This window comes from Cricetulus griseus, chromosome 2 (assembly GCF_003668045.3).
Source record: "Cricetulus griseus strain 17A/GY chromosome 2, alternate assembly CriGri-PICRH-1.0, whole genome shotgun sequence".
Taxonomy (NCBI): Eukaryota; Metazoa; Chordata; class Mammalia; order Rodentia; family Cricetidae; genus Cricetulus; species Cricetulus griseus.
Genome location: NC_048595.1, coordinates 426,171,113 through 426,197,475, shown reverse-complemented (window position 1 = coordinate 426,197,475; position 26,363 = coordinate 426,171,113). Strand labels below are relative to the sequence as shown.

The 26,363-nt window shown below is 48.9% G+C and overlaps 1 protein-coding gene across 1 annotated transcript; it reads left to right on the top strand.

Moving 5' to 3' along the window:
• The first annotated feature begins 4,897 nt into the window (after nt 1-4,897).
• Nucleotides 4,898-16,807, top strand: Igfbp5 (insulin like growth factor binding protein 5). The gene is made up of 4 exons (XM_027397175.2): nt 4,898-5,231; nt 14,859-15,088; nt 15,683-15,802; nt 16,676-16,807. Exons 1-4 carry the CDS (start codon nt 4,898-4,900, stop codon nt 16,805-16,807), a joined length of 816 nt encoding a protein of 271 aa, XP_027252976.1.
• Nucleotides 16,808-26,363: the final 9,556 nt, after the last annotated feature.

Below are 26,363 nucleotides of genomic sequence, written 5' to 3'. Positions count from 1 at the left end.
AGCCTTCTAAACGTTAATTCGTAAAACCATGAATGCATATACTGCTCACATAGGGTTACAAATCACTCTGAGTCACAGCTGGCTTCTGCTCTTTTATAACAGTCAAGCCTCAGGGTCAATTTCAACTCCAGTTAAGTTGCCGGCTGCAGCAAGCCTCACTATAAAACTTGAACTTTAAAACAGCACATGGCTTGACCCTCAAGATCATCATCTTTTCTATAAGAAATGTCATATAAAACCTACAAATCCACTGTGCAAAAGGACACAGAGCTATCGGAAGAGAGTGCCTACATCTGCCAGAAGAGGATGGGAGAGGGCTAGGCAGGTGAGCTGTTTCCTGCAACACCTCCTTCCTCCTGAGGAAGTCCCCAGCCACAATGGCAAAATGTTCTGAGCATCTGGTTGTGACCTTCTGTGTCTTGACTGTGTGAAATAGATTAACATTTTTTAAAAAAATGTAAAGGGGAAAGGTGCCATACACTTTGATGGAGATCACATTCTAGTTACTCATCAGAGAAGTTCTAGGGCTTGTGTTGATGGGCGCAAAGTTACCACAGTCCAAGCTGGAGGGACCTTGTCTCTCCAGGGTAGTGAGTGGCTGCTAGTGGGACATGGATGATTTTGTGGGTCAGGTAGGTGTGGTGCTAATGCCAGGAGCAGTGGGCAGGCTTGTCAGCATGTAAATGTACCCACAGGGTGTGTGTACACAGCTATGCCCCTCTGTCAAGCCTTTATCTCTCTTTATCCGTGCACCTAACCCCATTGTTAGCCCCTGCTTCTTCTTTCCCTGCGTGAAGAGAGATGGAGGCATGTTTTCAAAGATGTATCTGTTCTGCCACCTAGCCTTCAGTGATGTCATTGCACCAAAGCAGCCTGGAGAAACTCCTCTGCCCTGACTCAGGCCTGCTGAATTTCTTTACTGGGAACTTGGTGCCTGTAGACCTTAGAATAGGATCCAGATGAGACCATGGAGTTAGTGACATGCTCTGGTCTCTCCCTGTGTATGTATCTGGGAAATAGACAGGTCAATGGTCAGTTCTTGGAAGTGGAACCAATGAGGTAAACAAGCCTCTCTTGCTTCTCCTGACCCTGTTAGCAGACATCATCAGTGCCCTTGAGATCAAACCAAAATCTTCCAGAAATAGCCAGCTTATGGAGGCTTGGTAAGCATGATGAGCTAGCCAGGCGTTGGTGGCACACACCTTTAATCCCAGCACTCGGGAGGCAGAGGCAGGCGGATCTCTGTGAGTTCGAGGCCAGCCTGGTCTCCAGAGCGAGTACCAGGATAGGCTCCAAAGCTACACAGAGAAACCTTGTCTCAAAAAAAAAAAAAAAAAACATGATGAGCTAAAACATGCCCTCTGCCCTTTGAAAGTTGTCCAGGTAAACAGCACAAACCTTTCATTCGCTTGCAGTTCTTGAAGCTGGGTTCTAATCGTCACTTAATTCTTGTCAAAGCAAAGGAGAGAGTGACCTCAGAGGAGATGGAACATGGTGGGTGATATTTAACTTCCAACATCTCTGAGAAGATCATACTCAAAGGCCTTGCAGAGCTCAGCTATACACCACAAGCATCAAAGTTAACTTATACACAAGCAGCAAAATTCATGGCTGCAAAATTAAGCCAGTGGTCAAGGATGCATCTGGGAGTAGATTTGAATCTGACCAGAATAAGCTGGCTATCTCAATGACATTTGTTGATGTTAACTCCCCTCAGCCCCCACCATCTTCTAAAGGTAATTGTAAAGAGCCTGGAGCTTCTGGAATAGTGGGCAGAGAGAATGGAGTCATGGGAGGCCCATATGCCCCAACACCCAACACCCTCCTCACTGAATGTCACATATGGACTGCTGAGCACAAAAGTCACCTCATCAGACCCCTCTCTTTGAACAAAATTCCTGCAGACAATCCCAGGGTGCTGAGGGGGGCTACATCCTCTGAAGAACCCAGCCTGTGTCCTTGAACACCAGTGCCTGCCTCTCAGTTCCTTCTTCCCTCTCAGAAGCAGTGATGGAAACTTCGGCTTAACACAGTCTTTCATTGAGCTCTCCCCATGAGCCCACCCATCTCTCCCATTATCCCACTGCCACCATCCAAGGACCAGCTCCCCATACTGTCTCTTCTTTCTTCTCTCTACCTAGCTATCTTCTCCACAAACCATCTCCTCCTCTTTTCCTGGTCTTCACACAACGTATTTTCAAGCCACAAGAAACCAGCTAGGAAAAAAATAAGTTGTCACTGCAGGCCATCTTTTCAGAGTGCGGGATGAAGGGAACTGGGTAATTTACGGTCCCTCAGAAGAAACACCTAGTTTTCCAACTTATCTCAAATGCTGCCCCAAGCTGAGCTGAACCCAGCCCCACAACCTGCCCTCCACATTCTACCACTCTTCTTACCTGAACTTGACTTAAATGAGAAAACAGCAGTTGATCTCGAATTTGCTCCCTGCTTTACCAACAGTAGAGACAAGCAGTTAGAACAAGTCTTTCCTCTCTCTCTCTCTCTCTCTCTCTCTCTCTCTCTCTCTCTCTCTCTCTCTCTCGTCAGTGCACACAGCTCTTTCCTCCCTCTCCTAGCCAACACAACACCTAAAACTCCATTGGCATTAGATGCAAAAGTACAACTTTAAACTCTGGGCTTGTTTTAAAACTTGCCTTTCAGCAAACAGGGAATTGAGATTATGGATTTGGATCTGTGGATGTGAACGGCACTGAGTGAGATGCTCCCGAATGGAGCTAGCAAGGGCAATATTTTCTCAAAAGCAGTCCTCCAGAAAAAAAATCTTATCATAGATAAGGGTGCAGTCTAGTGGCAAAATTCATGAAATGCAGCCCCTTTTCTAAAAGGAAAATAGAGCGCTTAGCCAGGGAGGAAGAGACTGGGACTTGGAGAAAAGGCAAGAGCCCCACCCCAAGAACTCCCCAGAGATAGTCACTTCATCATTTGGTTTTGATCTGTGGTGGGCAGTCTACAACCCACCTAGCATGTCAAACTCATTTTTAAAAAAGCTATGACCATCATATTCCTTCTTTCAAGGATTAGGTTTTCTTTTGTTTTCCTAAGGAAAGAATGGTCCCTAGTGCCAACCAGCAGTCTGGGGTTTCAAGTGCCATGGTGAGGTCCTGGGTGTGGATCTCTCCTGTCCAGATCCCTGAGCTGTATTCCTTTGCACCCATTAACCTTAAGACAAGGTTTCCTTCAGTGTGGCAGGAACAGGAACAGGAACAGTCTGGTAGCCTGTTATCACTAGTCTACCTTCCTTCCATCTAAAGGGACATTTAAGGTGTCCATAGGAAAGACACCTTAGATACCAGGTAATACTGACAACCCACAGCGTTTCTTCCAGTCTCAGTCATTACTCCCAACAAAGCTAGATGGTATCCCTTCTTGAAAGTCCACATAAAACACACACACACACACACACACACACACACACACACACACACACACACACACAAAGAGTTTCCCTGGTCAGCTATGTAGGTGAAGGAAAATGGCCACTGAATGCAACTAAAACCAGTACCCCACCAGAACACCTACAAGCCTCTTGCCTTTATCCCCTTTCCCAGACTTTTGATGAGGGCGGGATCTTCCCCACCCCTCCCCCGCCCCTAAATTCATCCCAACAACCATCACGGGCTAGTGTGCACTACTTGTCCCCCGAACACAACACACAAACCTTCAGTGGTCACTTAGACGCTTTTTTTCTAAAGGTTGGAAAGGACTTCTTAGGGAGGTTATACATGGCTAATAAGAAAATGTGAGTCCTAACAGCCAGGGTCCAGGCTAGTTGTGGGGGAACCGAGTCATTGCATTGTGTTCAGCCAGCTCGTGAAGATTACTATCGTCTATTCCTCCCTCCACCTTCTCCCTGCTCCCTGTAGCTTCGGTCTGTCCCCCAAGCCCTTTTCATACATTCCATGGGGCGGAGGGCAGTGTTCAGGGAGCGAAGGGGAGCCCCCGTGTGTCTAGAAGGCCTCTCCCCACCCCCACCCCGTGTGAGTTTGTGCTGCAAAGCTCCTTGGCATCCTTGCATGGGTTGGGTGTTGGGGAGCTCAGATTGCAGCTACAACTGGCTGGCAGCCAGGGGCCGTCTATTTAAAAGCGCCTGCTCGACCAGAGCCCGCAGTCTCTTTGGAAACTTCTGCCGGGGGGTAAAAAGAGCTAGCAAAGAGCTGCAAAGCTGTTTGGGCTTTTTTCCTTTTTTGTTCCTTTTCGTTATCCCCCTCCTCGATCTGCACCCTTCTCCGGAGTTCACGCAGAACCTGCGTGTTTCGAAGAGGTGGTGGCAGAGTGGGAGACAAGAGGTGTTAGGGTCCAGGTTTAGTGGGGTTTAGGTTTTTGCTGATTTTTTTCTCTTGATTTCAACATTTCCCCCCATCTTCTTGGCAGCCGCCGACGCTTCTTACCTGTTCTGAGGCAGCGGCGAAGCTCGCAGCAGAGGCTTGGAAAGGAGTGGGGGTGCATTTTAGATTTTAAGCAACAACAACAAAAAAAATAAGCCAAGCCCATTTTTTTCTTCATCACCCCCATTTCCACAGCCTCCAAGCTCATTATTTCTGTTGCTTTGGGGTGAGCAATTCTGTGGTCCCCCCCACCCCTGCAATCCTGACCCGACCCCGCCTCGGGGTTTCTTCGGTCTCCGCTCGCTCTGCGTGCACCTGGCGCGCCTCTTTTTTTCACCCCCAACCTGTTGCAAGTCTTTAATCCTTGCAATTGGGACTTGCGTGCAGGCACCTGAATCCTTCTTGCCTCATATTTTGCAAGTGTTTGGGGGAGGGCACCTGCTCTACCTGCAAGAGATTTAAAAAAAAAATCTCCAGGCGCCCTCTTGGCCCCTTTCTCTACGCACTCTCGCTGTCCTGCCCCGCCCCGAGGTAAGCGAGACTCGGAGAAAATGGTGCTCAGCGCGGTCCTCCTGCTGCTGGCCGCCTATGCCGGGCTGGCTCAAGGTCTGGGCTCTTTCGTGCACTGTGAGCCCTGCGATGAGAAAGCGCTGTCTATGTGTCCCCCCAGCCCTCTGGGCTGCGAGCTGGTCAAGGAGCCTGGCTGCGGCTGCTGCATGACTTGCGCCCTGGCGGAGGGGCAGTCGTGTGGCGTCTACACTGAGCGCTGCGCCCAAGGTTTGCGCTGCCTCCCCCGGCAGGATGAGGAGAAGCCGCTGCATGCCCTGCTGCACGGCCGCGGGGTTTGCCTCAACGAAAAGAGCTATGGCGAGCAAACCAAGATAGGTGAGCGTTCCCGGGGTGTCAGTTGCACCGCACACGGCCAGGGAGTGGGAGGGGGACTGGGACTGGTGGGGACCCGGGACCGGTTGGGACCCGAGCGCTTTGCGCAGCATGTGGCTTAGACCGGGGTAGCTCCTGGGAGTAGATGAGGTAGGTCCTTGCAGCTCGGACTTGGACCTCTGGCAGATGCTGCTATCCTAGGCGTCTGTCTAACCCAACCTCTTGCAGTTTGCGCTCCATCTCCTCTAAACCTCCACCCCAGCCCGACCCTCCCCCACTCCTTAACTCGTGGCAATCCTGACTCCGAGCTCCTATTGAGTCTCAAAGTCCAAATCCCGTGTACCCACTCTGAAAAAGAACAGGTTAAATTATCAACTCCCTTCTCCACCCCACCCCACCCCCACACTTTGTTCCCTAAACTTAAAAAAAAAATCTTTTCGTTAAAAGGTCATTTTAATGGGGGCCTGGAGATGCGTTACACATCTTTGGAGTTAATTCTACCTTGACCCTCCAAGCTCCACTCCCCATCCCGTTGCCTCCAGACTTTCCTATCCCCCCATTCTTACTTAGTCAGGGGTGCACTCGCATGTGTACACACACACACACACACACACACACACACACACACACACCACATCTTAATAACTAATGCCTTTGGCGCAGAGGTGTTGAGACCTCATCCATATTTACACTTGCTGCTTTTGAAATGATATGATTGATTATGATCGATGACAAAACACATTAGACTGTAAAACGTGTCTTTTTTTTTCCTCCCAGGAAGAGAAAGAATACTTCAGGAATATTGGGGTAGAGTGTGGGGTAGAGGGTGAAAAGGGGTTTGATGTTCTGTGCTGAATATTCTTCCCTGAATCTAATGACTTTTTCCCTCCTGAATTCAGATTTTTACCTAAGATTAAAAATGGACATAGGTTTGAGAGGTAATGAGAGGTGTGGGATGAAGACACCCTCAAGTTCCCAATGGATGCTTGCCCTCTCCATCCTCCCCTCTCCCCCCCCCCAACTCCACTCCACCCTAGCACCCCCGCCCCCATCCCCACCAATCACTTAAACCAGACTAAAAGTGAGTGTGGCTAAATGCGCGAGGGGCCCTGGAAACGCAGAATTCAAGGGGCGGAGACAGGAAGACCATGCACTGCGAGCCACCCCTCCTCTTGCCCCGCCCATCATTGCCCCGCCCCTTCTTGCCCCGCTTCCAAGTTCTATGTGCCAGAAGTCTATGGTTTAAGTGATTGACAAAGCGATGCACAAAATCTGAGCTAGGAGAGATTAACAGCTATTGGCTCTCTCCTAGAGGAGCTACGACTTAGCTAAATGTTTATTTGGTACAGTTCCTTACAAAGACAAAGGCCTTCTCACCACCTGTCATCCTCTATCACTCACAAACTCTTCAATGTGAGGAATTTTGTAATTTTTACATTTTTTAAAAATGTAAACTAAGGACCTAAGGATTGAGCTTAGCATCTCTCCCCAGGAAATTCAGGTTTTGACTGTCACAAGAAGTTGCCTCATGAGAGGGAGAGGGGCGTACAAATCTCGGAAGCCCCAGAGACCATTTTTCCGAGTTATTTTTATTACATTCCTGACCGTCGAAACGTTAGGAATCCATTACCTGGCTTGGAGACAAGATCTGTGGCTAGCAATCCCATCACAGCCTAAGTGCACAAGTTATGACTCCGCAGTATCCCGGCCGCACTTTATTTGCCCAGCCTTGTGATTGACAGGGAGTAGTTGGGCTAGATATGTGCGCACGCGCGCGCGCAAACACCGGGCCAACAGAGCTGCAGCATCCAACTTCCCAAGCCAACCCAGTGCACGCGCCCGCGTACATGCGCGCGCGCACACACACAGACACACAGACACACACACACACACACACACACACACACACACACACAGACACACACACACACACACACACACACACACAGGATTTTTGTTCCGCGCCAGGTCGCTTTAGCATTCTCTGCAGCTGCTTCAGTCCCCACCTTCTACAACCAACCCTAAGCTGCCAGTCCCCTCTCTCCTCGCCCTCGCTCCAGCCACAGCGCTTCTCCCCGACCCCAGCCCGCCTCAGGCAGGTGCCTAGCCAGCTGCGGTTGCGCCCTGGCTGCTGTCCACAGTGGCGAAGGTTGATGCTTTCCTCCCGGATGGGAGCCGGCTCTCGGAGAAGATCTTTCAAGCCGAAAGCCATTAGCTGGATCCCTAAAAAGCTAAAGATGACGTCATTCTAATGGAGAGGAAAATAGTGAAGAGAGGAGGATGTCCTCCGGGTCCTTTAGAAAAAATTCCTGCTCCCTAGATCCCCCTCCCCCACCATCGGAATCTGAGTAGTATGAACGGATGCAAGCCATAATATACATATACTGTATTTATATTTGGTATGCAATCAAAAGTAAATGTTATATATTCCTATATTATTCGCATTATGTAACAACCCTAGCACAGCGCGTTTCTAGAATGAGACGTGAGGAGAGGAGGAGAGTGAGGTGGCAGGCAGCCAAAGCTTCGGGAGAGGAAGGAGTATGCAGGCAGGCGGAGACTAGCGTTCTGCTGAGTCCGTTGCTTGGTAACTGGAGAGGGCGTGGCCTAGAGATCGCTTGGTGCTGGGAGCAGGCCCGCCCAGCATTTTCTTTTGGCTGGTTCAGGGACCAGAGATAGATATAGAAGCAGAGGGCAGTGTGTGTGAGGCTACAGGGACGAGGGAGACAAGAGTTTCTAGGGCCAAGAGCAATAAATAAAAGTGAGCTTCAGTGGGTCAAAGAAGGCCCAGACTTTCCTGAGGGCCGTGTCTAGAAAGGGCCTGTGGCTTTGGTGGTGGGAGCCCAGCATACTGGAGGGTCTGAGTAGTGTCTCCTGGGCTAACAGAGACGTGAAATCTGAGACAGAGAGAGTAGAGGGTTGTGAATGTCAATCCCGTCATTGAGAAATCAGGCAAAGAAACATAAAATGTGCTTTAGGGGAAGTAAGGAGAGGGGGGCATTACCTAAATGAAAATGCTTTTACTACTTTGAGGGGTTTGGCCTCCATAGGCCTGGCTTCAACTCCAACCCTGCTCCAAATGCCACGCTGAAGTCCATCCAGAGTAAGGCTTTTTGGCCAAATCCGTGTCTCATGGAAAACTGAGAGAGCCAGTTTGCTGTCCCATTGCACACTCTTCCTTTGAAGCAAGTCTATGAGAGCCGACTATGCTGTGGCCAGCCAGAACAGAGAGCTGGGCCGGCGCGGGTGGTGCTTTAACTCGACGCTTCTTGCCTTTGCCCCTATCTTTCTGCTGTGTCAGCAAGGCCTGAAGGAGCCAGCACAGCTGGCCCAGAGAAACTCCTTTTCTTTCCAAGTCCCTTTTTTTCCCCTTCAGTACCCTCCCCTCTTCTGGCCCCTCCCCCATTTCCACTCCCCAAACTCCGAGGCGTCATCCCCTGAGGGCAGGAGTTTTAAATCTGAGCCTCTGTGAGTTAGTCTCCAAGCTTTAAGCAAGCAGGTGGAGCCTGCAGCTGCACAGGCCAGGGCCAGGCTGACCCTCCAGCCAGAGGTCACTGAGCCTGTTAGAGCAGAGGACATGGAAGCAAGAATCCCTGCTGACCCTGTCCTGGCCTCTGAATTCAGGGAGGAGGAGAAATATAGAAGGGAGGATTTACCAAAGAAAGTTTTACTTTGTACCTGAACAGTCAATGCCTATGAAACATTCAGGTATTCAATGTAGAGAAAAATTTTAAATTTTGAGAAGGGATTAGGACGCTCCAGAGCCACCACATTCAGAAGCTGGAAGGGGGTTCACAACCAAGTATGATCAAGGGATGCTCCCCCCCAACCAGTGGGAGTGGGGGGAGGGGTACCAGGAGCCTCAAACAGGCAAGTGGGAGGAGTTTTGTTTAGTTATAGTTTGCTCTTTTACCAGTTAGGCAAAAGTAGCAATTCTCAAGGGCTCTCCTTAAATTCCAAACTGGGAAGGCTATTCAAGGCAATAAGATTGGTCACATGTCTGCAGAAACAAATAAGCGAATAACCAAGGAAGCCAATACAGATGTCTGCTCCCCTCCCCCAGCCATGATTTATTTCTATTATGATATCACTTCTTTAGAAAAAAAATCAACAACAACATGAATCCAGATGAGTAACCAGACATTTGTTTGTGAGAAGTGGTCTTTCCTGCCTGGCCACATGCCCTAGCTGCTTGCTAGTATGTCTCCAGAAATTGTCTGGATATTGGTCAAAGAGCATTTAAGCTGCAAGAAACCCATAGCTACCATCATGGCCAAGGTCCTTACTTTATGGATAAGGACACTGGGACCTGAAACAGGAAGCCACTTGCCCAAGACAAGATCTGTGGTGGTCAGGACTTGAACTAGGCTCCTCCCTAGAAGTTGTGATGCTCTGCCCTGCTATCTCTGGCTCATTTGGTCATCATTAGGGCTCTTGCCTATGCCTGGTCTAACCTGCAACCCAGACACACCTTAGGCCAACATTGCTGAATGCTTCCCTCCAATGGTAGGTGTTCTGAAAGTAAAAGAAAAACCCTCCATTTAGGGGTGCTCTATTTTGTGGGCTGGAAAAGCAGTAGAATAACCCAAAAGTAGGGACTCTACCACCTACTTGCTCTCAGGGTTTCTTCTGACCCCTTTTCAGGCCAGTGGTTTGGTCAGAGGAAGTGAGCAAGGAGGGTTTTGAAGGAATGGTATTCAGCATAGTCTCCAGGTCTGCGGGCCAAACCTCATTTCCTGAACACAAGGAGCTCTCCTGATGTGGCAGGCAGGCCCTTGCAGCCCTGTGGCCACCCGTGCTTCTCGTCTCTCTGGAGAACATGGTACCTCAGTGGTCTACTGCCCATGGTAATCTGTCCCCACAGCAGAGGTCTTCCCCGGGGCTGGCAAGCAGGATGATGGGACCTGCTTGCCAGGATGGGGTGACAGAGGTGACTACAGGGTTTCTACGTCAGAAAGAGAAGGAACCTTCTACCACAAAAGCTGATAAAGAAAAACTCACAAGCCAGGTATGCCCAGGCTTCTCACAGGCCTTTGGCTGAGAGGTTACAGCTGGGGGTTCAGGTTAATCTGAGGCTATGCCAAGACCCATCCTCACCTGCCCAGAGGTTGAGGGAGGTTTTCCCTTTGAGGTCGCTGGGGAAGCAGGCAAATAACACTAGTTTTTCTTCCCAGTATGACCTACCAGCTGAGTCTTTAGCTCAACCAAATAGGTTATCTTACACTTTAGTCCTCAACCTAAACTGTCAAATAAATGCCCGCACATGCCACCTCCCGAGCCAAATCCTAAAGCTGTCACTGAAATTGCACCAGAACAGGGCTTAATGTGATATCTCTGCCAGTTTGGGAATTTATATGAGTTGCAGTCATTTGCAGTCTAAATTGCACCCATCAGGGCTGTAACAACTCTATTCCCAACTATAGGTGTGTTTCCTTCCAAAGTCTTTAAAACAGCACATTCAACTGAAATCTAATACAAGCCACAGGCATAATATTTAATTTTCCAATGACCACATTTTTTAAATTTTTTTTCTAGCATCCAAAATTTTTAAAGGTTAAAAAGAAACAGAGGAAATTAATTTCAGTAGTGTATTTTAACAGAGCATACCCAAATATTATCTTCTCAATATGTACCCAAACAATGATAATGAAATTATCAATATTCTTTCATATACTATCTTTAAAGTTCATGGCATCTTCTTATATTTACCATATAAGACCTCAGTTTAGACACTGTTGCAGGGTCAATATATATATATATATATCATATATATATATATATATATGATATATATATCATAAAGTTTTTAGTATGTTGTCCCAAACATACTTGAAACATTTCCGGTGAGCAAGCTGCTTCGAAATTTAAAGTTAAGCTATTTGAAATTAAATGAGCCCTTCTGGCCCTCCTCCCACCTTAGGGTACAGTTGTCTACATTTGTTTTCCTCTTGGAAGTTAGCTCATCATTCTGATTGTTAAAATCCCTGGATTTTACTGACCACAGGGATCTTCCTAAGAGAACTTGGGCCAGGCAGATGCTGCTGTGGGCCAGGCCTCTGTCCAGAATCCCTCCTCCCTTTCTTTGTATGTAAATGCACTCATACAGGGCAATTGAGCTAATTAGCATCCATCTGCAGCTGGAAGGCAGTCAGACTTGGGGAGACTGAAGCGTGTCTTACATTTTGGGGGACAATGCTCAGCCTGTTTCTGGCTCTCCCACAAGACTAGTGTTGCAGCAAAGAGCAGGAAGGAGGCTGCCTATTGGCTGAGAAACAAGACAAGGCAAGGTGGGGGCATTTAGCCTGGCTATTTTTGTCCCTATCCAGCGACTGATCAGTGTCCTGGGCCAGCACTATCTAGTAGAACTTACTGTGATGATGAAAGTGTTCTATCTGCACAGTCCAGCACAGTAGCAGCCAACAAGACGTGGCTGTGGGGTACTGGAAATGTGGAGAGAGAACAATTGAAGCCCTCTGGGGTGTTGTCGTTTTTTGTTTGTTTGTTTGGTTGGTTGGTTGGTTTGGCTTGGTTTAGTGGGTTTTGGGTTTTTGTTGTTGTTGTTGTATTTGTTCATTTAAATAGCCACTCTGGCTCCTGGATAGCACAGTCTCTGCCAAACAGAAGCCTCTCTCACCAGAGGCACCTGTTTCCAGCACTACCTGTCTCTTCACTCCCCTGTGCTTTCTTTCCTGTAGTGAGATGATCCTGCTCTGAGGCAGGAGCATGACTGTGATGGCCTCCCACAGCATTCATTTAGCTATCAGTTGCCCCATTTCCTTTTCAGAAGTGCTTCTAGACCCAAAATCTTTTTGCCTTTGGGGCAGATTCATTTGTGCATTTTAAAAAAAGAGTATTTTTTGAATACCATCCAAAAAGAAAGATGAAGATAAACGACAAAGCTGTGTGTCCCTAAGACCTGGATGTCTTACATTCCAACAGAGAGCTAACATGAGAGTCCCGGGAAACCCAGCAACTCTTTTCACTTCTCATAGGGAGATTCTGGGTATCCCCATCCCATCTTCTGCCTGCAAAGGGAACTGGAGTTTCTCCCTGGGCATAGGTGGCCTGGCAAAGCCCTCAGTTTCTATTGGGCCATGAGCACCCCCATACTTCTCATCCTCTGACGAAACCTTTCAGGAGGAGGGAGATGGGGTGTTTCTCCTCTCTGGATCACCTTCCAGTCACAGATTCAGAAACTCTCTGTCCCACTATCCTCCACTCCTGCACAGCTCTCTCTTGTCCTTCCCCGACCTTCTCAGTGCATGCTGGAGGCACACAAGGAGGGAGGAAGGATTGGTGAGATTCTCACACTAGCAGGCAGGGGAGACACCCAAGTGCCAGATTTTCAAAATTGCATTGTCCCTGCAAATGTGCCCAAGTTGAAGGGGTCCTCGGTCTCCTGCGCCACCTACTGGCCACCTGGAGGTATGGCCCTGCTTGTTTCTAAAAGCCATGGCAGTTCCTGGAAAAATGTTCTTCTGTACCCCATCTCAATCCCTTCAGCAACCTCAGTCCGTTTTCTCATGGTGAAATGACTCAGGGATAGCCAGGGTATTTGTGGCCTTTTTTTAAAATCTAAAAGCCAAACCTTCCAAAAAAAAATCCTGTGTATGATTCGGCCACAAGGCAGCTGTGTGGAGACAGCTGACATTCCAATTCAGAGGCCGCCTTCCAGCCCTTTAATCTTCCTCACTCTTCTCTGGCCCACCTCCAGGTCCCCACTGCCTCTCTGGAGTCTGCAGGTGACCACAAGACCCTGATTAGTATCTTTGATACTGGAGTCTCCCACTGCCTGAGTAATAGGTTTCTAGCTTTAGTGGGGTGAAGCGGCTCCAAAAACTGGGAGGCATATCCAGATTTTAAGCCTGCCCTTCACAAGCAAGAAGCCTGCAAATTAGGGAAGTGTAAGCGCCCCCAGGAGCCCAGACTTAATGAGGCCCAGAGTTTGCAAAAGTCCTTTCAATTCCTTAAGGAAAGAGCTCTTATTGTACTTACCTATCTGCACAGAGCCTCCAGACTAGATACACCTCCTCCGGCATCCTGTCCCCCACATCCTGTCTCCAAGTCCACAGTCAAGAAAATCGGCTTCAGCCCGAGCTATCCTCTTCGAATCCCTACAGTACTAAATTCCACCTTGGGCAGTCAGCCTGGGATTAGGCATCCCAACAGGTTCTGTTTGACACAGTGGAGTTAGACTCTGAGAAGGGGACAGGGCTGAGATCCCCACGATGAACATGACTCGGGGAGAGCCTGCCCCCGGCACTGTCGTGTACTCCAGGCCCCTCATCTTACTTGCCAGTAGTTGTCTCTCTTTCTCTCCTGAGCATGAACACCTAGAGGAAGCCTGACAAGCCCAAGGAGAACATAGACTGGGGATCTTGATGTCATGTGTGCTCTTCTAACTGTCTCCAGGTGCCTCCCTTCACACCAGATCTTCCTTTGGGCTGGGAGCTTGGAGCCATCCAACAGTGCCTTCTCCAGAACTCCTCTTCCCTTACAAATTTCCCCTCATCCTAACTTCCTTGAATTCTTTCCCCTTCTCTTTCCTATCTGAGATACCTAGCTGACACCATTTCTGGGTATCTGAGAGATGGCGGGTTTTCCTTCACCCTATTTTATTATTGTGTGCTATCCCAAAGCCCTTTATTTCCCCTTTTTTGAGTATTTGAATAGCAAAGATGATAGAGTCTGGGCCCCCAAACCTTCCTGACACTATGTCTGGTCTTGTGGTGGGTCATCCTAGACACACCACATGGGGACAGTGATCTAAGGTCTCCCCACTCGTTATCTATTGAGGTTGCAAGGTCAGGGAGCCCATCCTCGGTGGGCACCAGTGAGAACAGAGCTTTCTGGAAATGTGTAGTGCGATGGCCTAGGCAGGTGGCACTAACAGACTAACAACACATGAACAAAGTCCTACTTCTTTTTCCTAAAGGTCATAAGTCAGCTAAGTATAGACTCTGTCACCAAGTTGCTCCTATATATAACTGATGTGGCCCCAGCCAGCTGTCAGCCCCTCTCAGAGTAAGCTGACTAATGTCCAGCCTCCCGGGACCCAGAGCATGGCGCAGAGCCAGCTAGGAGCTAGTGAGGAGGGATGAGGCCTCTGGGTTCCATCTACTTTGTACTTCTCCAGAGCCCACATCTCTGCCTCTCCTATCTCCAAGTCCTCAGCATAGTCTCCACCCTCTGCTGCTCCTGTCGCTAGATACCCAAGTCCAAACATCTCTCACCACTCGGCCCGGCTGTTCAGAAAGTACAAAGGCTTCCAAGAGGGCTGTTCTTGTCCATGTCTGGGCTGTGCCCTGTTTTCTTCCCTTGGCCCAGATTTCCGGGTCCTGACAGCCCAACCTTCTGTCTCCAGCCACTTCCTCATCTCCTGGGCCACGCTATTGGCCAGAGAACATTTTCCATAACCTCCACCTGCTTTGGGCTTTGCCCTGCCTCCTTCCGTCTCTACCCTGCCTTCGCTCGCGCACTAATGAGACTTGGTCAAGAATCCTCTGATGACGTCTCTCCTGCTTCTTGCTTTCTTAGACCTCGCATCTCTCTGAGCCCCTGTGACTGCCCTGACCCCCAAACCTGCTCTCTGGCCCCAGAAGCTGATTCTTTGACTCCATCTTCCTGCAGAGAGAGATTCTCGCGAGCATGAGGAACCTACCACCTCTGAGATGGCTGAAGAGACCTACTCCCCCAAGGTCTTCCGGCCCAAGCACGTTCGCATTTCCGAGCTGAAGGCAGAGGCCGTGAAGAAAAACCAGAGAAAGAAGCTGACCCAGTCTAAGTTTGTAGGGGGCGCAGAGAACACTGCCCACCCCAGAGTCATCCCTGCGCCTGAGATGAGACACGAATCTGAGCAAGTGAGTCTTAGGAATTCTCTCCTCCCCATCCCCGCCACCGCCACCTTACTTGAGAGCTTCTATGCCCGCAGAGGATGTATAGGCTAGACCAATCAAAGGGCCCAGTGTGGTCATGGTGGCCCAGCTGAGGATTTGGATGGGTGTTTTTGAGAACATGAGTTTATTTATCAGGACTGAGGGCTGATCCAAGCAAGTGGAAACAGGAATAGTTCTTCAAAGAAAGTACCTATATTAACAGTGAGCACATATGATGTATGCGACCCCTAGAGCTATGGCCAGTCCCAAGAAGAGGCTGAACACTATCCTAGCACATCTGGAGAATGCATCCTGTATCTTCATTGCTTGGAAGGGTAGAAAAGTTGAGGGTCAGTGACCCGATTAATGAGAAAGCAGGTCTTGATGCCTGCTACAAACAGGCTTACTGTACAACAAAGGCACCAGGCAGGTGAGGGAGAAATAACTTCAATAGCTTCTGATAGAGGTGACAGATTTTCTCCCAGAGTCCCTTTGGGTGCCACCCATGAGCCACAGGATTGCACATCTGAATGGTTTCCAGTTGGGTCACGCCAGGTCTCTCATCCCTCCCATTCGCAGGGCCCCTGCCGCAGACACATGGAAGCTTCCCTGCAGGAACTCAAAGCCAGCCCACGCATGGTGCCCCGTGCTGTGTACCTGCCCAATTGTGACCGCAAAGGATTCTACAAGAGAAAGCAGGTACGTGCCTCTGTACCAGGCTCACGGGCCCCATTGCTTCTGATTGGCAGGTCTGGAGTGGACTCCAGGGACCTTACATATCTTTCTTTCTTTCTTTCTTTCTTTCTTTCTTTCTTTCTTTCTTTTTTTCTTTTCTTTGTTTTTTTTGTTGTTGTTGTTGTTTTTGTTTGTTTGTTTGTTTTTCGAGACAGGGTTTCTCTGTGGCTTTGGAGGCTGTCCTGGAACTAGCTCTTGTAGACCAGGCTGGTCTCGAACTCAGAGAGATCCGCCTGCCGCTGCCTCCCCAATGCTGGGATTAAAGGCATGCGCCACCAATGCCCGGCGGGAACTTACATTTCTAACAGGACAACCTACAGGGGACCCCTAATCTAAGTTACAAACTAGATTCCCTTGGGGCATATCTTGACCCTGTCACTTCTAGCCTGTGACCCCAGTTATTTAAAGCCCCTGGGCCTGTAGTTTCTCATGTAAAATGGTGACTAGCAGTCCCCATCCCCCTGATGGGGAGAAGTAAGTACTACATCTTGGCAAAGCACTTGGAACAACTCCTGCCATATAACCCATCTTAAGCGGTGTCTGGCACATGAGTCACAGAGCAATGTCTCCTATTTGGGTGGCTAGAGTCCTCTCTTGATGATCCCTGGAGAAAGTGAGGTTGGGAATCCCAAAGTGAGTAACAAGCAAGACCTACTCCAGGGTAGGATGCCTGAACTAACAGTTTTCTCTGGGTTCTCCGGTGAGACGGAGATCCCCAAATCCCCAAGAGTTAGCTGAGGTTGTACCCCTTTCAATTCTCAAGTCTAGGGAAAAAGTAGGACAAGAAGAGGGCCTCAGGGTACAGCTGTCTCACTGCCTGTCGCCTCTTCCCCCCAGTGCAAGCCTTCCCGTGGCCGCAAACGTGGCATCTGCTGGTGTGTGGACAAGTACGGGATGAAGCTGCCAGGCATGGAGTACGTCGATGGGGACTTTCAGTGCCACACCTTCGACAGCAGCAACGTTGAGTGATGTGTCCCTCCCGTCCTCCCCCTTTCCTACCCCCAGCCCCAAGTCCAGCCAGCGCCTCCCTCCACCCTAGGACACCGCCCATTTCATCTCATTTAGGGGAAATATATATACATATATATTTGAGGAAACGGAGGACCTCGGAATCTCTAGCAAGGGCTAAGGAGACACTCCCCACCCCAACCCCGAAAATGTATTTCTTTTTGAAGCAAGTTGAATGGACAGAGAAGGGACAACAAGGAAGAGCAATGGGGATCGAGAGATGGCAAGAAAGCATTGGTGTAGACCAGAGGGAGTGACAGACAGGGTTACAGAGAGAGAAAGAGAAACAGCAAGACAGGAAGGACACTACAACCAGGGCAGGATCTGTCCTTCACTTCCAACCCTAGTCAGAGGTCAGAGAGGTGTTGGAATACTCAAAAGTGTGGCATTCGGTGATTCCCAGCTTAGACTGGTCATGGGGAGAAAAGAAGCAACAAAATGTATCAGTGCCTCTCTCTCTCAGGTCTGTGGCTTCCTTCAGCCAGCTGTGTGGATGGCAAGACCCCTGTCCCTCCTCTCCTCTAACCAGTGCAGGGTGGTTTCATCCCCAAATCTACAAACACTAAAATGCATTCCATCCCTCTGAGAACAAAGGAAACTGAGTGATTGCCAATAGGCTTTTCCCCAAATGGATGAGTGAACTCAATATGTGTACAGATTTTACTCTTGATGGAGATTTTTTTTTTTAGAAGTCAGTGCCTGCCCCCAACACTGGAAAGACTTGACTTTCCAGGGTGACAGCAAGCATTCAGAAGCTGTGGCTTCAGCCCTTGACTTCACTAGACTCAAAGCTGGCCCAACAGCCTCTGTGGAGAAGGAGGATAGGCAGAGAAAGCAACGGGGCGCGTGTACTTAACTACAAGGCTCCATGTAGACATATATAAGCGTATAAATCTATTTTCTTTATTTTTCCCCTCTTCTTTTCTTTCAAAGTGTTGCATTACCTCTTCAAAGTAGTTCCCTTAGGGCACTGAAGAGCCTCCTCATTCTGGGAAGATCCATATTCAACTAATACAAGCCAGAACACTAGCTTTGCCTGCTCCTGGGCAGCCTTCCCCATGAGCTTCACATTTGGCTCTTTTGTAGGACACAGTGTCAGATCTTCTCATGATTCCCAAACTGTGTTTAAATATATCCATCAAGCCAGGTAGCTGCCAGCACCAGTCGTGCGACACCTCTGCAGCCTGGGCCATGCCATGTCACCCTTGCATGTCACCCTCAGGAAGTAACTGTCTTACACCATGATACATAAGACCACCAGATGCATCTTTAACCCACTGGCCTGCCCAGGCCTTTCCTTCTGTCTCTTCAGAAATGCATTTTGAAAGCTTCCCACAGATGCCAGGCTGACAGATCAGAGAGAAACTGACATGAGAGATGGCGGAGGATGAGGCAGTGGGGTGGGGGCGGGGCTTCCACAGAGAGACCTAGAAGATGGAGCCAGGACTAGGGGCTGGGGGAACAGAAAAGTGACAGAAAGAGGGAAATACCAGTAGAATTTCCCTTGGCTTCTCCCACCTAATAAACCTTCTGGAATTTGAGAGGAAAGTGGAGGCGGGGTGGGGCGGGGTGTCTGAGTTAGAAACAAGCTCAGGTCACAGAGCCCAGATGGTAGGGAGTTGAGGCAGGATCTAGACTTGAGACAGTGGCTGGAAAAGAGGATCGATAGCCTGACTGAGTATTGAAGGGACAAGAGGATGTGCCTCAGACACCACAACTTCAGTTCAACTTCAGCCCACAAGAAGGGACTGAGGCCAAAGAATATTTCAAGGTCTTCATCCACTCTGCCCCATGCGTACATCCTCTCTGACGCGGAGGATGGCGTAAAGCCCAGGACGACTCAGGCATAGATCTTCATGGCTGTTGTCATTTGCCAGCCAGATTTTGATCCAAGAAAAAATGTCATTGTCCACTGGCTTCTTCAACAAAGGGTTTGCTTAGGACTGTCCTTGAAGACTGAAGACAGCCTGCCAGGAAGAGCGACTAGGACACAAGAGGCCCCTTTTTTGCTGTGGGCACATCTCTTTGCTCTTTCTTGATGGCATGGCATAGTAGAGGCCCCCTCCAATGCTGAACAACAAAAAGGGACAGCAAAGAAATAAACATATGTCCACTCATGAGAAATAGATGGCTATGGAGCTTAGGGGATGTCTCCTGTTGCCTGGACAAGACAGTTGGCTGGGAATGGAAGAGGTAGTTGGTCTTCACAAGACAAAGGGCCTGATGGGAATGGCAACATAAGGACTTACCAGGCCTGCAGGATCAGTGCACCCATCTCCCTGCACAATGTCCCCAGCCCCCAACTCACACTTCAGTATGTCTTAGGCCAGTATCCTAACCCTTCTCCATAATGTTCTCCTTTCTGCCATTATTTCTCTGGATCTTGAGCAGTCATGTGACTGGGATTTGCCAAGTGGATACTGGGGTACCACTGCCCCTAAGAAAAGACTGAGCCAAGAACTGCCTACTAACCTACCCGCCCCTCAGGCCTGGACCTGACTCCTGGGGACGGGTGTTCTCTTCACCCCACTACTTGCTGGACCTTGAATGAGCCTCTGCCCCTTACCTGGACCCTTTGTTGTGAGCCACAGATGGAGGACATTGTATAGACACTTTGGCCTTCCCCAGTTCAGCCTACACCCTCCAAACTTGTGAGTCTCTCCACTGCTTTTAGGAAGAGGCATGTCTAGGCAGCTACTCTCTCCCTAGAGGAAGCTTGCCTTTAATAGACAGATGGAACTAAACCTTCTGAATGGGAGGTCTGGCTGAACCCAGGATAGAGAGACCAAGAAAATGGGGTCACTGAGAGAAGAGGGCTTCTCCATGTCACAGGGAGGGAAGGCAGGCTTGCAATGGTCCCACAATGCCCTGAGCAAGAAGCTCTTTGGCTCCGTTAGAGACCTCTAATTCAAGACTCTCCACAGCCATAGGTCTAAGTGTTGCTTGTCCCCATCCCCACTCTTCCTTGGAAGGCTTCTTCCCATCTCTTTTGACAAATGCCTCACTCAAGCAGAAGAAAAAATATGCTCTCTTCCCCCACTACTGCCAGGTTAGCTGAAAGAGGCCTAGCCAGGACCTATTCTCCACCCCAGACAATCTTGACCATCCAGAACAAAGCAGGGAACCTGGGGAAGAGAAGACTGTGTGTTTCTCTGACGGCCAGGCCTAGACAGACAAGGCTTGGGAACATCTGCCCCACAGGAGGCGAGGAGACCTTCTGTGGTCACTCCTCTTCTCCCTCCAAGACCCTCTTCCTACCACCATCTATCTTCATGGTAACTTCCTCACTGCCAACCTCCTTAGAAGATCAGGTTGCCATGGCAACCTCCAAACCCCCTGCCCCTTCCAGGCAGGGTAGCAGTCCTTTGGCTCACTTAGACTCCTGGAGGGCTTTGGTGGATAACCTCAACTTGAGAGAGGAGTGAGCCAAGAAGAGACCCTTTAGCCTTCTGGCATTCAAGAGAAAGGAGGCTACAATTTGAAAGATGGTAGGAAAAGGGAACAAGGATTTTATCAACCAGGAGCCTGGGGGTTGTACTATCTTTATTTTAAAACCACTAAAGTGCAAGGATTCTTGCACCATTGTTACTCGGCTTTCTTTTCCCTTTTAGGTTCTTGTTTCTTTAAACATACTTTTTTTGGTTTTCCAATGGAGTATAGACTTTAGCCATTTCACAGACTCTGGCCTCCTCGTTTAAATCTTTCTGAATGGGGAAAAGAAAGGTGGAGGGTCAGAGGGGAAGGGGTCCTTAGCCATCCTGCATCCATTTACCCCACTTCTCTGGTCCCTAGTCGCCAGCCTTGTCCCCATCTCCAACACCATCACCATCACACAGTAGCCTGTCACCGGATAGCACAGTTCAGACAAGACTCCTTCAGATTCCGAGATGTCTACCGGTTGTTTTTGGTTTTTATTTTTTTGTTTTGTTTTCAGTTTGTTTTTTTTCAGCAGCAATAACCACAGCACATATTACTGTAGGTCTTTGTAATAACACAGCACTGTAGGTCTTTGTAGTGTTCCGTTCAGACACCATAGCTCTGATTTCTCTTCTTTTTTTGTTTTCAACTTTTAAAGAAAAATGCTTATACTTTATACTGGTGAAATGGATGAAAAAATAAAGATAAAACAGCAAACCAGTTTGTGAAAAACAAAACGCGGGAAAAGAAGTCACCCCAATGTGGAAGAGCTCGGCTCCTGTTTAGCATATTGTACTTAAGGAAATAAAAAAACGAAAAACCCAGAAGATCTCACATTTTATTGCAAAGTGGAGATTTCTGTATTCTATTTATTCAACCTATAATTTATGTTACTCCTTGATCTTTGTCTCTTGTCATGACAAAGCATTTATTTAATAAAGTTATGCATTCAGTTAGCTTGCATCACCTTCCTCCTGGGGCAGGGGGCTCTGTGAGCACCCAGGCTGCCAACAGGAGGGGAAGGAGAAAGGATCTGGACCTGTGTGTCCTCCAGGAGGTCCCTGAGTGGAGGAAGGCCAGTCCTCACAGACAGCGCCCATCCTAAATTGCCACTTGCTTGAACTCTGTATCCATACCATAGGTTATCCTACAGAGCTGCTGAGAGACTCCAGGAAGCCAAATTACATACATAAAGCACACAGAACGGTGAGCACACATGTGTTCTAAGGTTATTGCTTTAATTTAATCTTCACCACTGTCAGTAAACACAGTAGTCTCATCCACCCCTAGACAAAGCCTCTCCTCCATGGAGAAGATGCTAACAAAGACATTCCTAGAATATTCCTCAGTCACTTTCTTCCAGTCTTTTACAAGCACATAGAAACCTCTGGCCTGGGTGAATCGATTATCAGCTCCTCCCAGGCACCCTAGCTCAGTTAACCCCAGGGGAAAAGCAAAGCTGTGAATCTACTGTTCAGGTTTAACCACGCCCTCTGCCTTCTGCTTTGGTTTCCCTCTGGGTTTTCTTTAGGTTTTTTTCAGCCCTTGGGCTCTTTGCTCAGTTCTCCATGGCCCACGTTCAATCTCAAAGGTATCAGAGCAGAACACTGCCCCCTACACATACCATTGACCACACATACTACAGGCCGCGACAGCTGGAGAAATGACAGTGGTAGGCTGGCTGTCCCTTCTGTCCCAATTCAATGACGAGGCTCTCAGGAGCCCTAGTGTCCAGAGTCCGTCGTCCCCACCCCTCCACCCCTCTTACCCCCCCCTCTTGCAGTCACATGGTGAGATCTTGTTTCTCACTGTACACATGTTCTTTTCGGGCCATGCAAAGTCTCCCTGGGGCTTCTTGGCCCTCCACGTCAAGAGCCAGAGACCCCAAAAAATGAGTTGTGAAAGGTGCAAGCAGCGCTGCAAGGAGAGAATGAATACTGGGAAGGGGGTATGAGCACAGGACACTGTGGGTGACTTGCCGTGTCACCTGGGACAGGCTTCTGGCTTCTCCATCAAAAACTGCTCACCCTACTATTGCCTATGCAATGTCTGAGGGGATCTGGAGCCAGGATTTTCCACCCAGCTGTTCCTCCTTGAGGCTCATCTCCCTGGGGCCTCATGACCCTAACCCACTCCACATGCCTCCTGTCCCCCGGGGCCTTATCTGACCCTAATAACCCTTGTCTTCTAACTCCCCACTCACAGCCTGCAGCCATTCAGCAATCTACTTCTTGGGTATTCTGCACAATTCACGATCAGGAGGCACAATCCACATGGCCCATTTATGCAACTCACCTGGGCACTTACAGTCTTGGCCAGTGCCTGGGATCCACTGTCTCCCATACTCACCCATGGTGAAGAGCAGCAGGACCGAGACCACACGGTTCTGCTGCCCTATTCATCTTCGGTCCACTTAAGCCACACTCTGAGTCTTGGAACTTCTTTGTCTCCAATGATGTCATCACATCCACCAAGATACCCATGCCAGACCCCCAAGTATCCCCAGTCAGAACTCCTCACTTAGCTCCCCATCTAATGATTCCACCAATCAGCTGCTCCCTGCTCCTTCTGAACTCAGTGACTCTCACCATCTTCCCTAGTCCTGGTTTGGGTTATGTTCAATTCTGCCTATCGAACCCAACTCCACCCATCCTCTCCTTGTCTCATTCTCTTGGATGGCCTTCTCAGCCACAGTTCACATTCGAAACACATATCTAGTCTTGCCCATCCTTGGCCTTAATTATCTCCCAGATTCCAGGCCAAAGTTCAAATCCCTCAGCAAGATACCCAAATTCCTCCTGATAGGTTCCCTCAGCGAGATACCCAAATCCCTCCTGATGATAGGGTCCCCCACAAGCTCCTTCTTCAGCTTCCCCTCTGCCTGCACCCTGTGAATGCAGATGCCACACAGGTCCTCAGCCATGTTCAGGCTTCCGAGTTAAAGCACAGCTTAGGGTTGAAGGCCTTTCATGTGTTGTTCCCTCTCTCTAAACCCCACCCCTTAGAAGACACAGCATGCACTTGCACACACACACACACACACACACACACACACACACACATTTTTTCTCTATCTCTTCATTACAGCTCCCCTTAACAGTCCAAGATGCCTTTCGTGACAGCGCGCATGGTTGTTCCTCATTGCACCACAGTACCAGCTTCTGGAGGGCACACCCCTGTCACATCGTGCCATAAATGGTCAATCATTGCTCCTGGGCTGTTGCCAACACCGGGATGTAAACACTCCAGGACAAAGAACACCATCTCTTTCAGCTCCACTGCATCTCAATGCTCAGGAGACAGCAATAACTACATTTACCCAACACTTACTTTATGACAGAAATGGTTTTCTATTCTGCAAGCTGTTCTTTGAGACAGGCATTATCCCAGTACTTAAAGATGAGGTTTTTAAATGGCATATAGAAGTTAGAAATATGCACAAAGTCACACACACATAATCAGAACAAAACAAATTCTTCCCCACAGCAGCCCGTGTTCCTAACTAGCACATTGTAGGTGGTTAATACAGAATATACCTAGCAAATGCAGAAGCTCCATCAGGGTGTCTGCATGTCCAGAGGGCACAGAGAAGGGCCAGCCTTGTGGATGTGTACCTGTGACATCACCCAGAGCACGAAGCTTTGGAGCACTGCTTTCCTAAGACTGTCTTAAAGTTCTTAGTAATGTTGGAACAAGGGGCCTCATATAGTCATTTGTCTCAGGCCCTGCAATCTAAGTCACCAGTCTTCCAGTAGAAGTTACACACGAGGTGTACAAAAAGATTCTCAGGGCCTATCCACAGCTCCTAATTCAGGAAGTTTGTGGGAGGGCTCAAGAATCCATCCTGTGAACTCCTTTCAGAAAGTTTAAAGTGAGCCTAGTTGCAGTTCCCTGTGATGCCACATGGGGACAGTATTGCCTCAGTGTTTACCACTGGCCAGGCTAAAACGTGGAAGGATCAGGCCTCTAGTGAGAGATCAGGGGACACATTCAAAAGCCACACCCAAGCAGCCCTCTCTTTCTATAGGGAGCTAGCAATGGGCAGAGCAGGTTGTGGCAACACCAAGAATCTTCCACAAAATGTTCTGGAAAGAACCTAAGCAAGGTGGCTTTCTGAGGGACTGTGAGTAGAAGGGTGACCCCAGAAACATCCCAGAATCCCTCTCACCTGGTAGAGTACTTGACAGAAGTCTCACCAGGATATGGCCTTGTTCCTTCCTTGAAGCTTAGAGCTTCTTCACTAGGTCAAGGGTAAAAGCATACCCAAGGTTGACCAGCAACCTTGATCCTCAGGAAAATGAAAACTAGTAACTGTGCTTTTTATGCATGAACTCATGAGGATTGGTTTATTCTGGGCAGTTCTACACCGAAGTAGCTCTTTCTCCTGGCAGGGGTCAGCTTTGGAATCTAGTTTCCTGGCACCTGTGGAAGGTCCCAGGAGTCCCTGACATCTCCAGATGTGCCCGGGAAGTCAGTTGAGAGAAAGGCTTCACAAAGCCATTAGAGAGGCCCTTCCATGGCCAGATGCAGACTGGAAGTGGAGCTCAGCCTTGCACTGAGGAGGAAGATGGCTTGCCTTCCCTAGGACCCCACTGCCAAAGGGTTATGGAGAGTTCCTGGACCTGACTGGGGTTTCAGGTGCAAACAGAACAAAGTGTGGGAAGCCCTGACACAGAACATTGCTTTAAAAATCAGTTTCCCAAAGAAGAGGAAGGATGCAGAGGTCACGAGGGAGCAGAAAGGTTGAGTCAGGTGTAGATTAGAAGAAAGGATATGTGATAGGTAGGGTTTTAGTTGGGGCGGGGAGGAAGGGAGAAGGAAACTGAGATTGTCATGTAATTCAATCTTGTTTGTAATTCAAATAAAAATGATAAAAAAATAAATAAAATTCTTAAAAAAAATAGTTTCCCCCACCCTATACTCTGTGACTCAGTTTCCAGTCTCTCAGCTCAAGTTCTTTTCTTTTTTGAGACAGGGTTTCTCTGTGTAACCCTGGGTGTCCTGGAACTCACTCTGTAGACCAGGCTGGCTTCTAACTCAGAAATGCACCTGAGGCGAGTGCCAGTCATCACCACCACACCCACCATCCCTAGCCTGGTTCTTTATCCATATATATCTCTTTGTGCTTGACTTGCTAATCTACAGCCAGCTTTTCAGGGCCCTCCAGGAGCAGCTTCTGAGAACTCAGAGGTGACCTTTCTGAACAAGCCCAGCAACCACAGGGTCATCAGCGTTTCCTAGGCCAGGAGCCCATGTGAAACAGTTCTTGTCCTGGGCTGAAAACAACTTCAGGGGTAAGAGATTCCCAATCCCAGTGTTTCCCATGCCCCATCTCCCACCACAATGTCATCTGAAGGATTCTCTTGTTTTATTTTTGTTTTTGTCTTTTTTGGAGGGGGGTGGATTGGTTTTGCTTTGTCTGGGTGTTTGCATGCCGTATGCCCAGGCTAGGCTTGACTCTCAATCATACTGTCTAAGCCTCCCGAATGCTAGGTTTGCAGACCATGCGTCCAGTGTCTTCTGGGTGTTGAAAAGAGGAAGACAGGCCTATCTACGTTCTCCCTCATCACCCGCCCTCCTCGAAAGAGTCAGCTAGAGAGGTCCAAGAGGTTGGAACCCTTCCCTGGTTCGAAACAGCACAATCCTGGGTCCCACCACAGACCTGGATATGGGTACAAAAGCATTTTCCTGCCCCTGTGTATGGTGACTTCCCTGTGTTAGAGGCAAGTCAGACAGGAGGCTCAGTCAGCCTCCCAGGGATGCCCCAAGACACACACGCAAGACACACAGTTTATTTTTCCTTCCTTTAATCTTAAGTAAAAGAGACACAGGGGTTCAAAAATAAAAATTTCTTTCCCCATTCCCAAGCATGTACCCAGCACCCCCAGTGCCATCCTTCCCCTCCCTAATAGAAGTAGGAATGGAGGTACAGGTTATCTGCAGCTGGGAAGGGGGCAGGGGCTTCTGAGCTCAGTGTCGGTCTCTTTCCAAATATAAATACATGTGTCAAAACCTGGAAATCCTCCACACCCATCACCCAAGCACCCTCCATTTCTGCCGGTGTTTGGAGTGGGGGAGCCAGGCACAGAATGGCTATGCT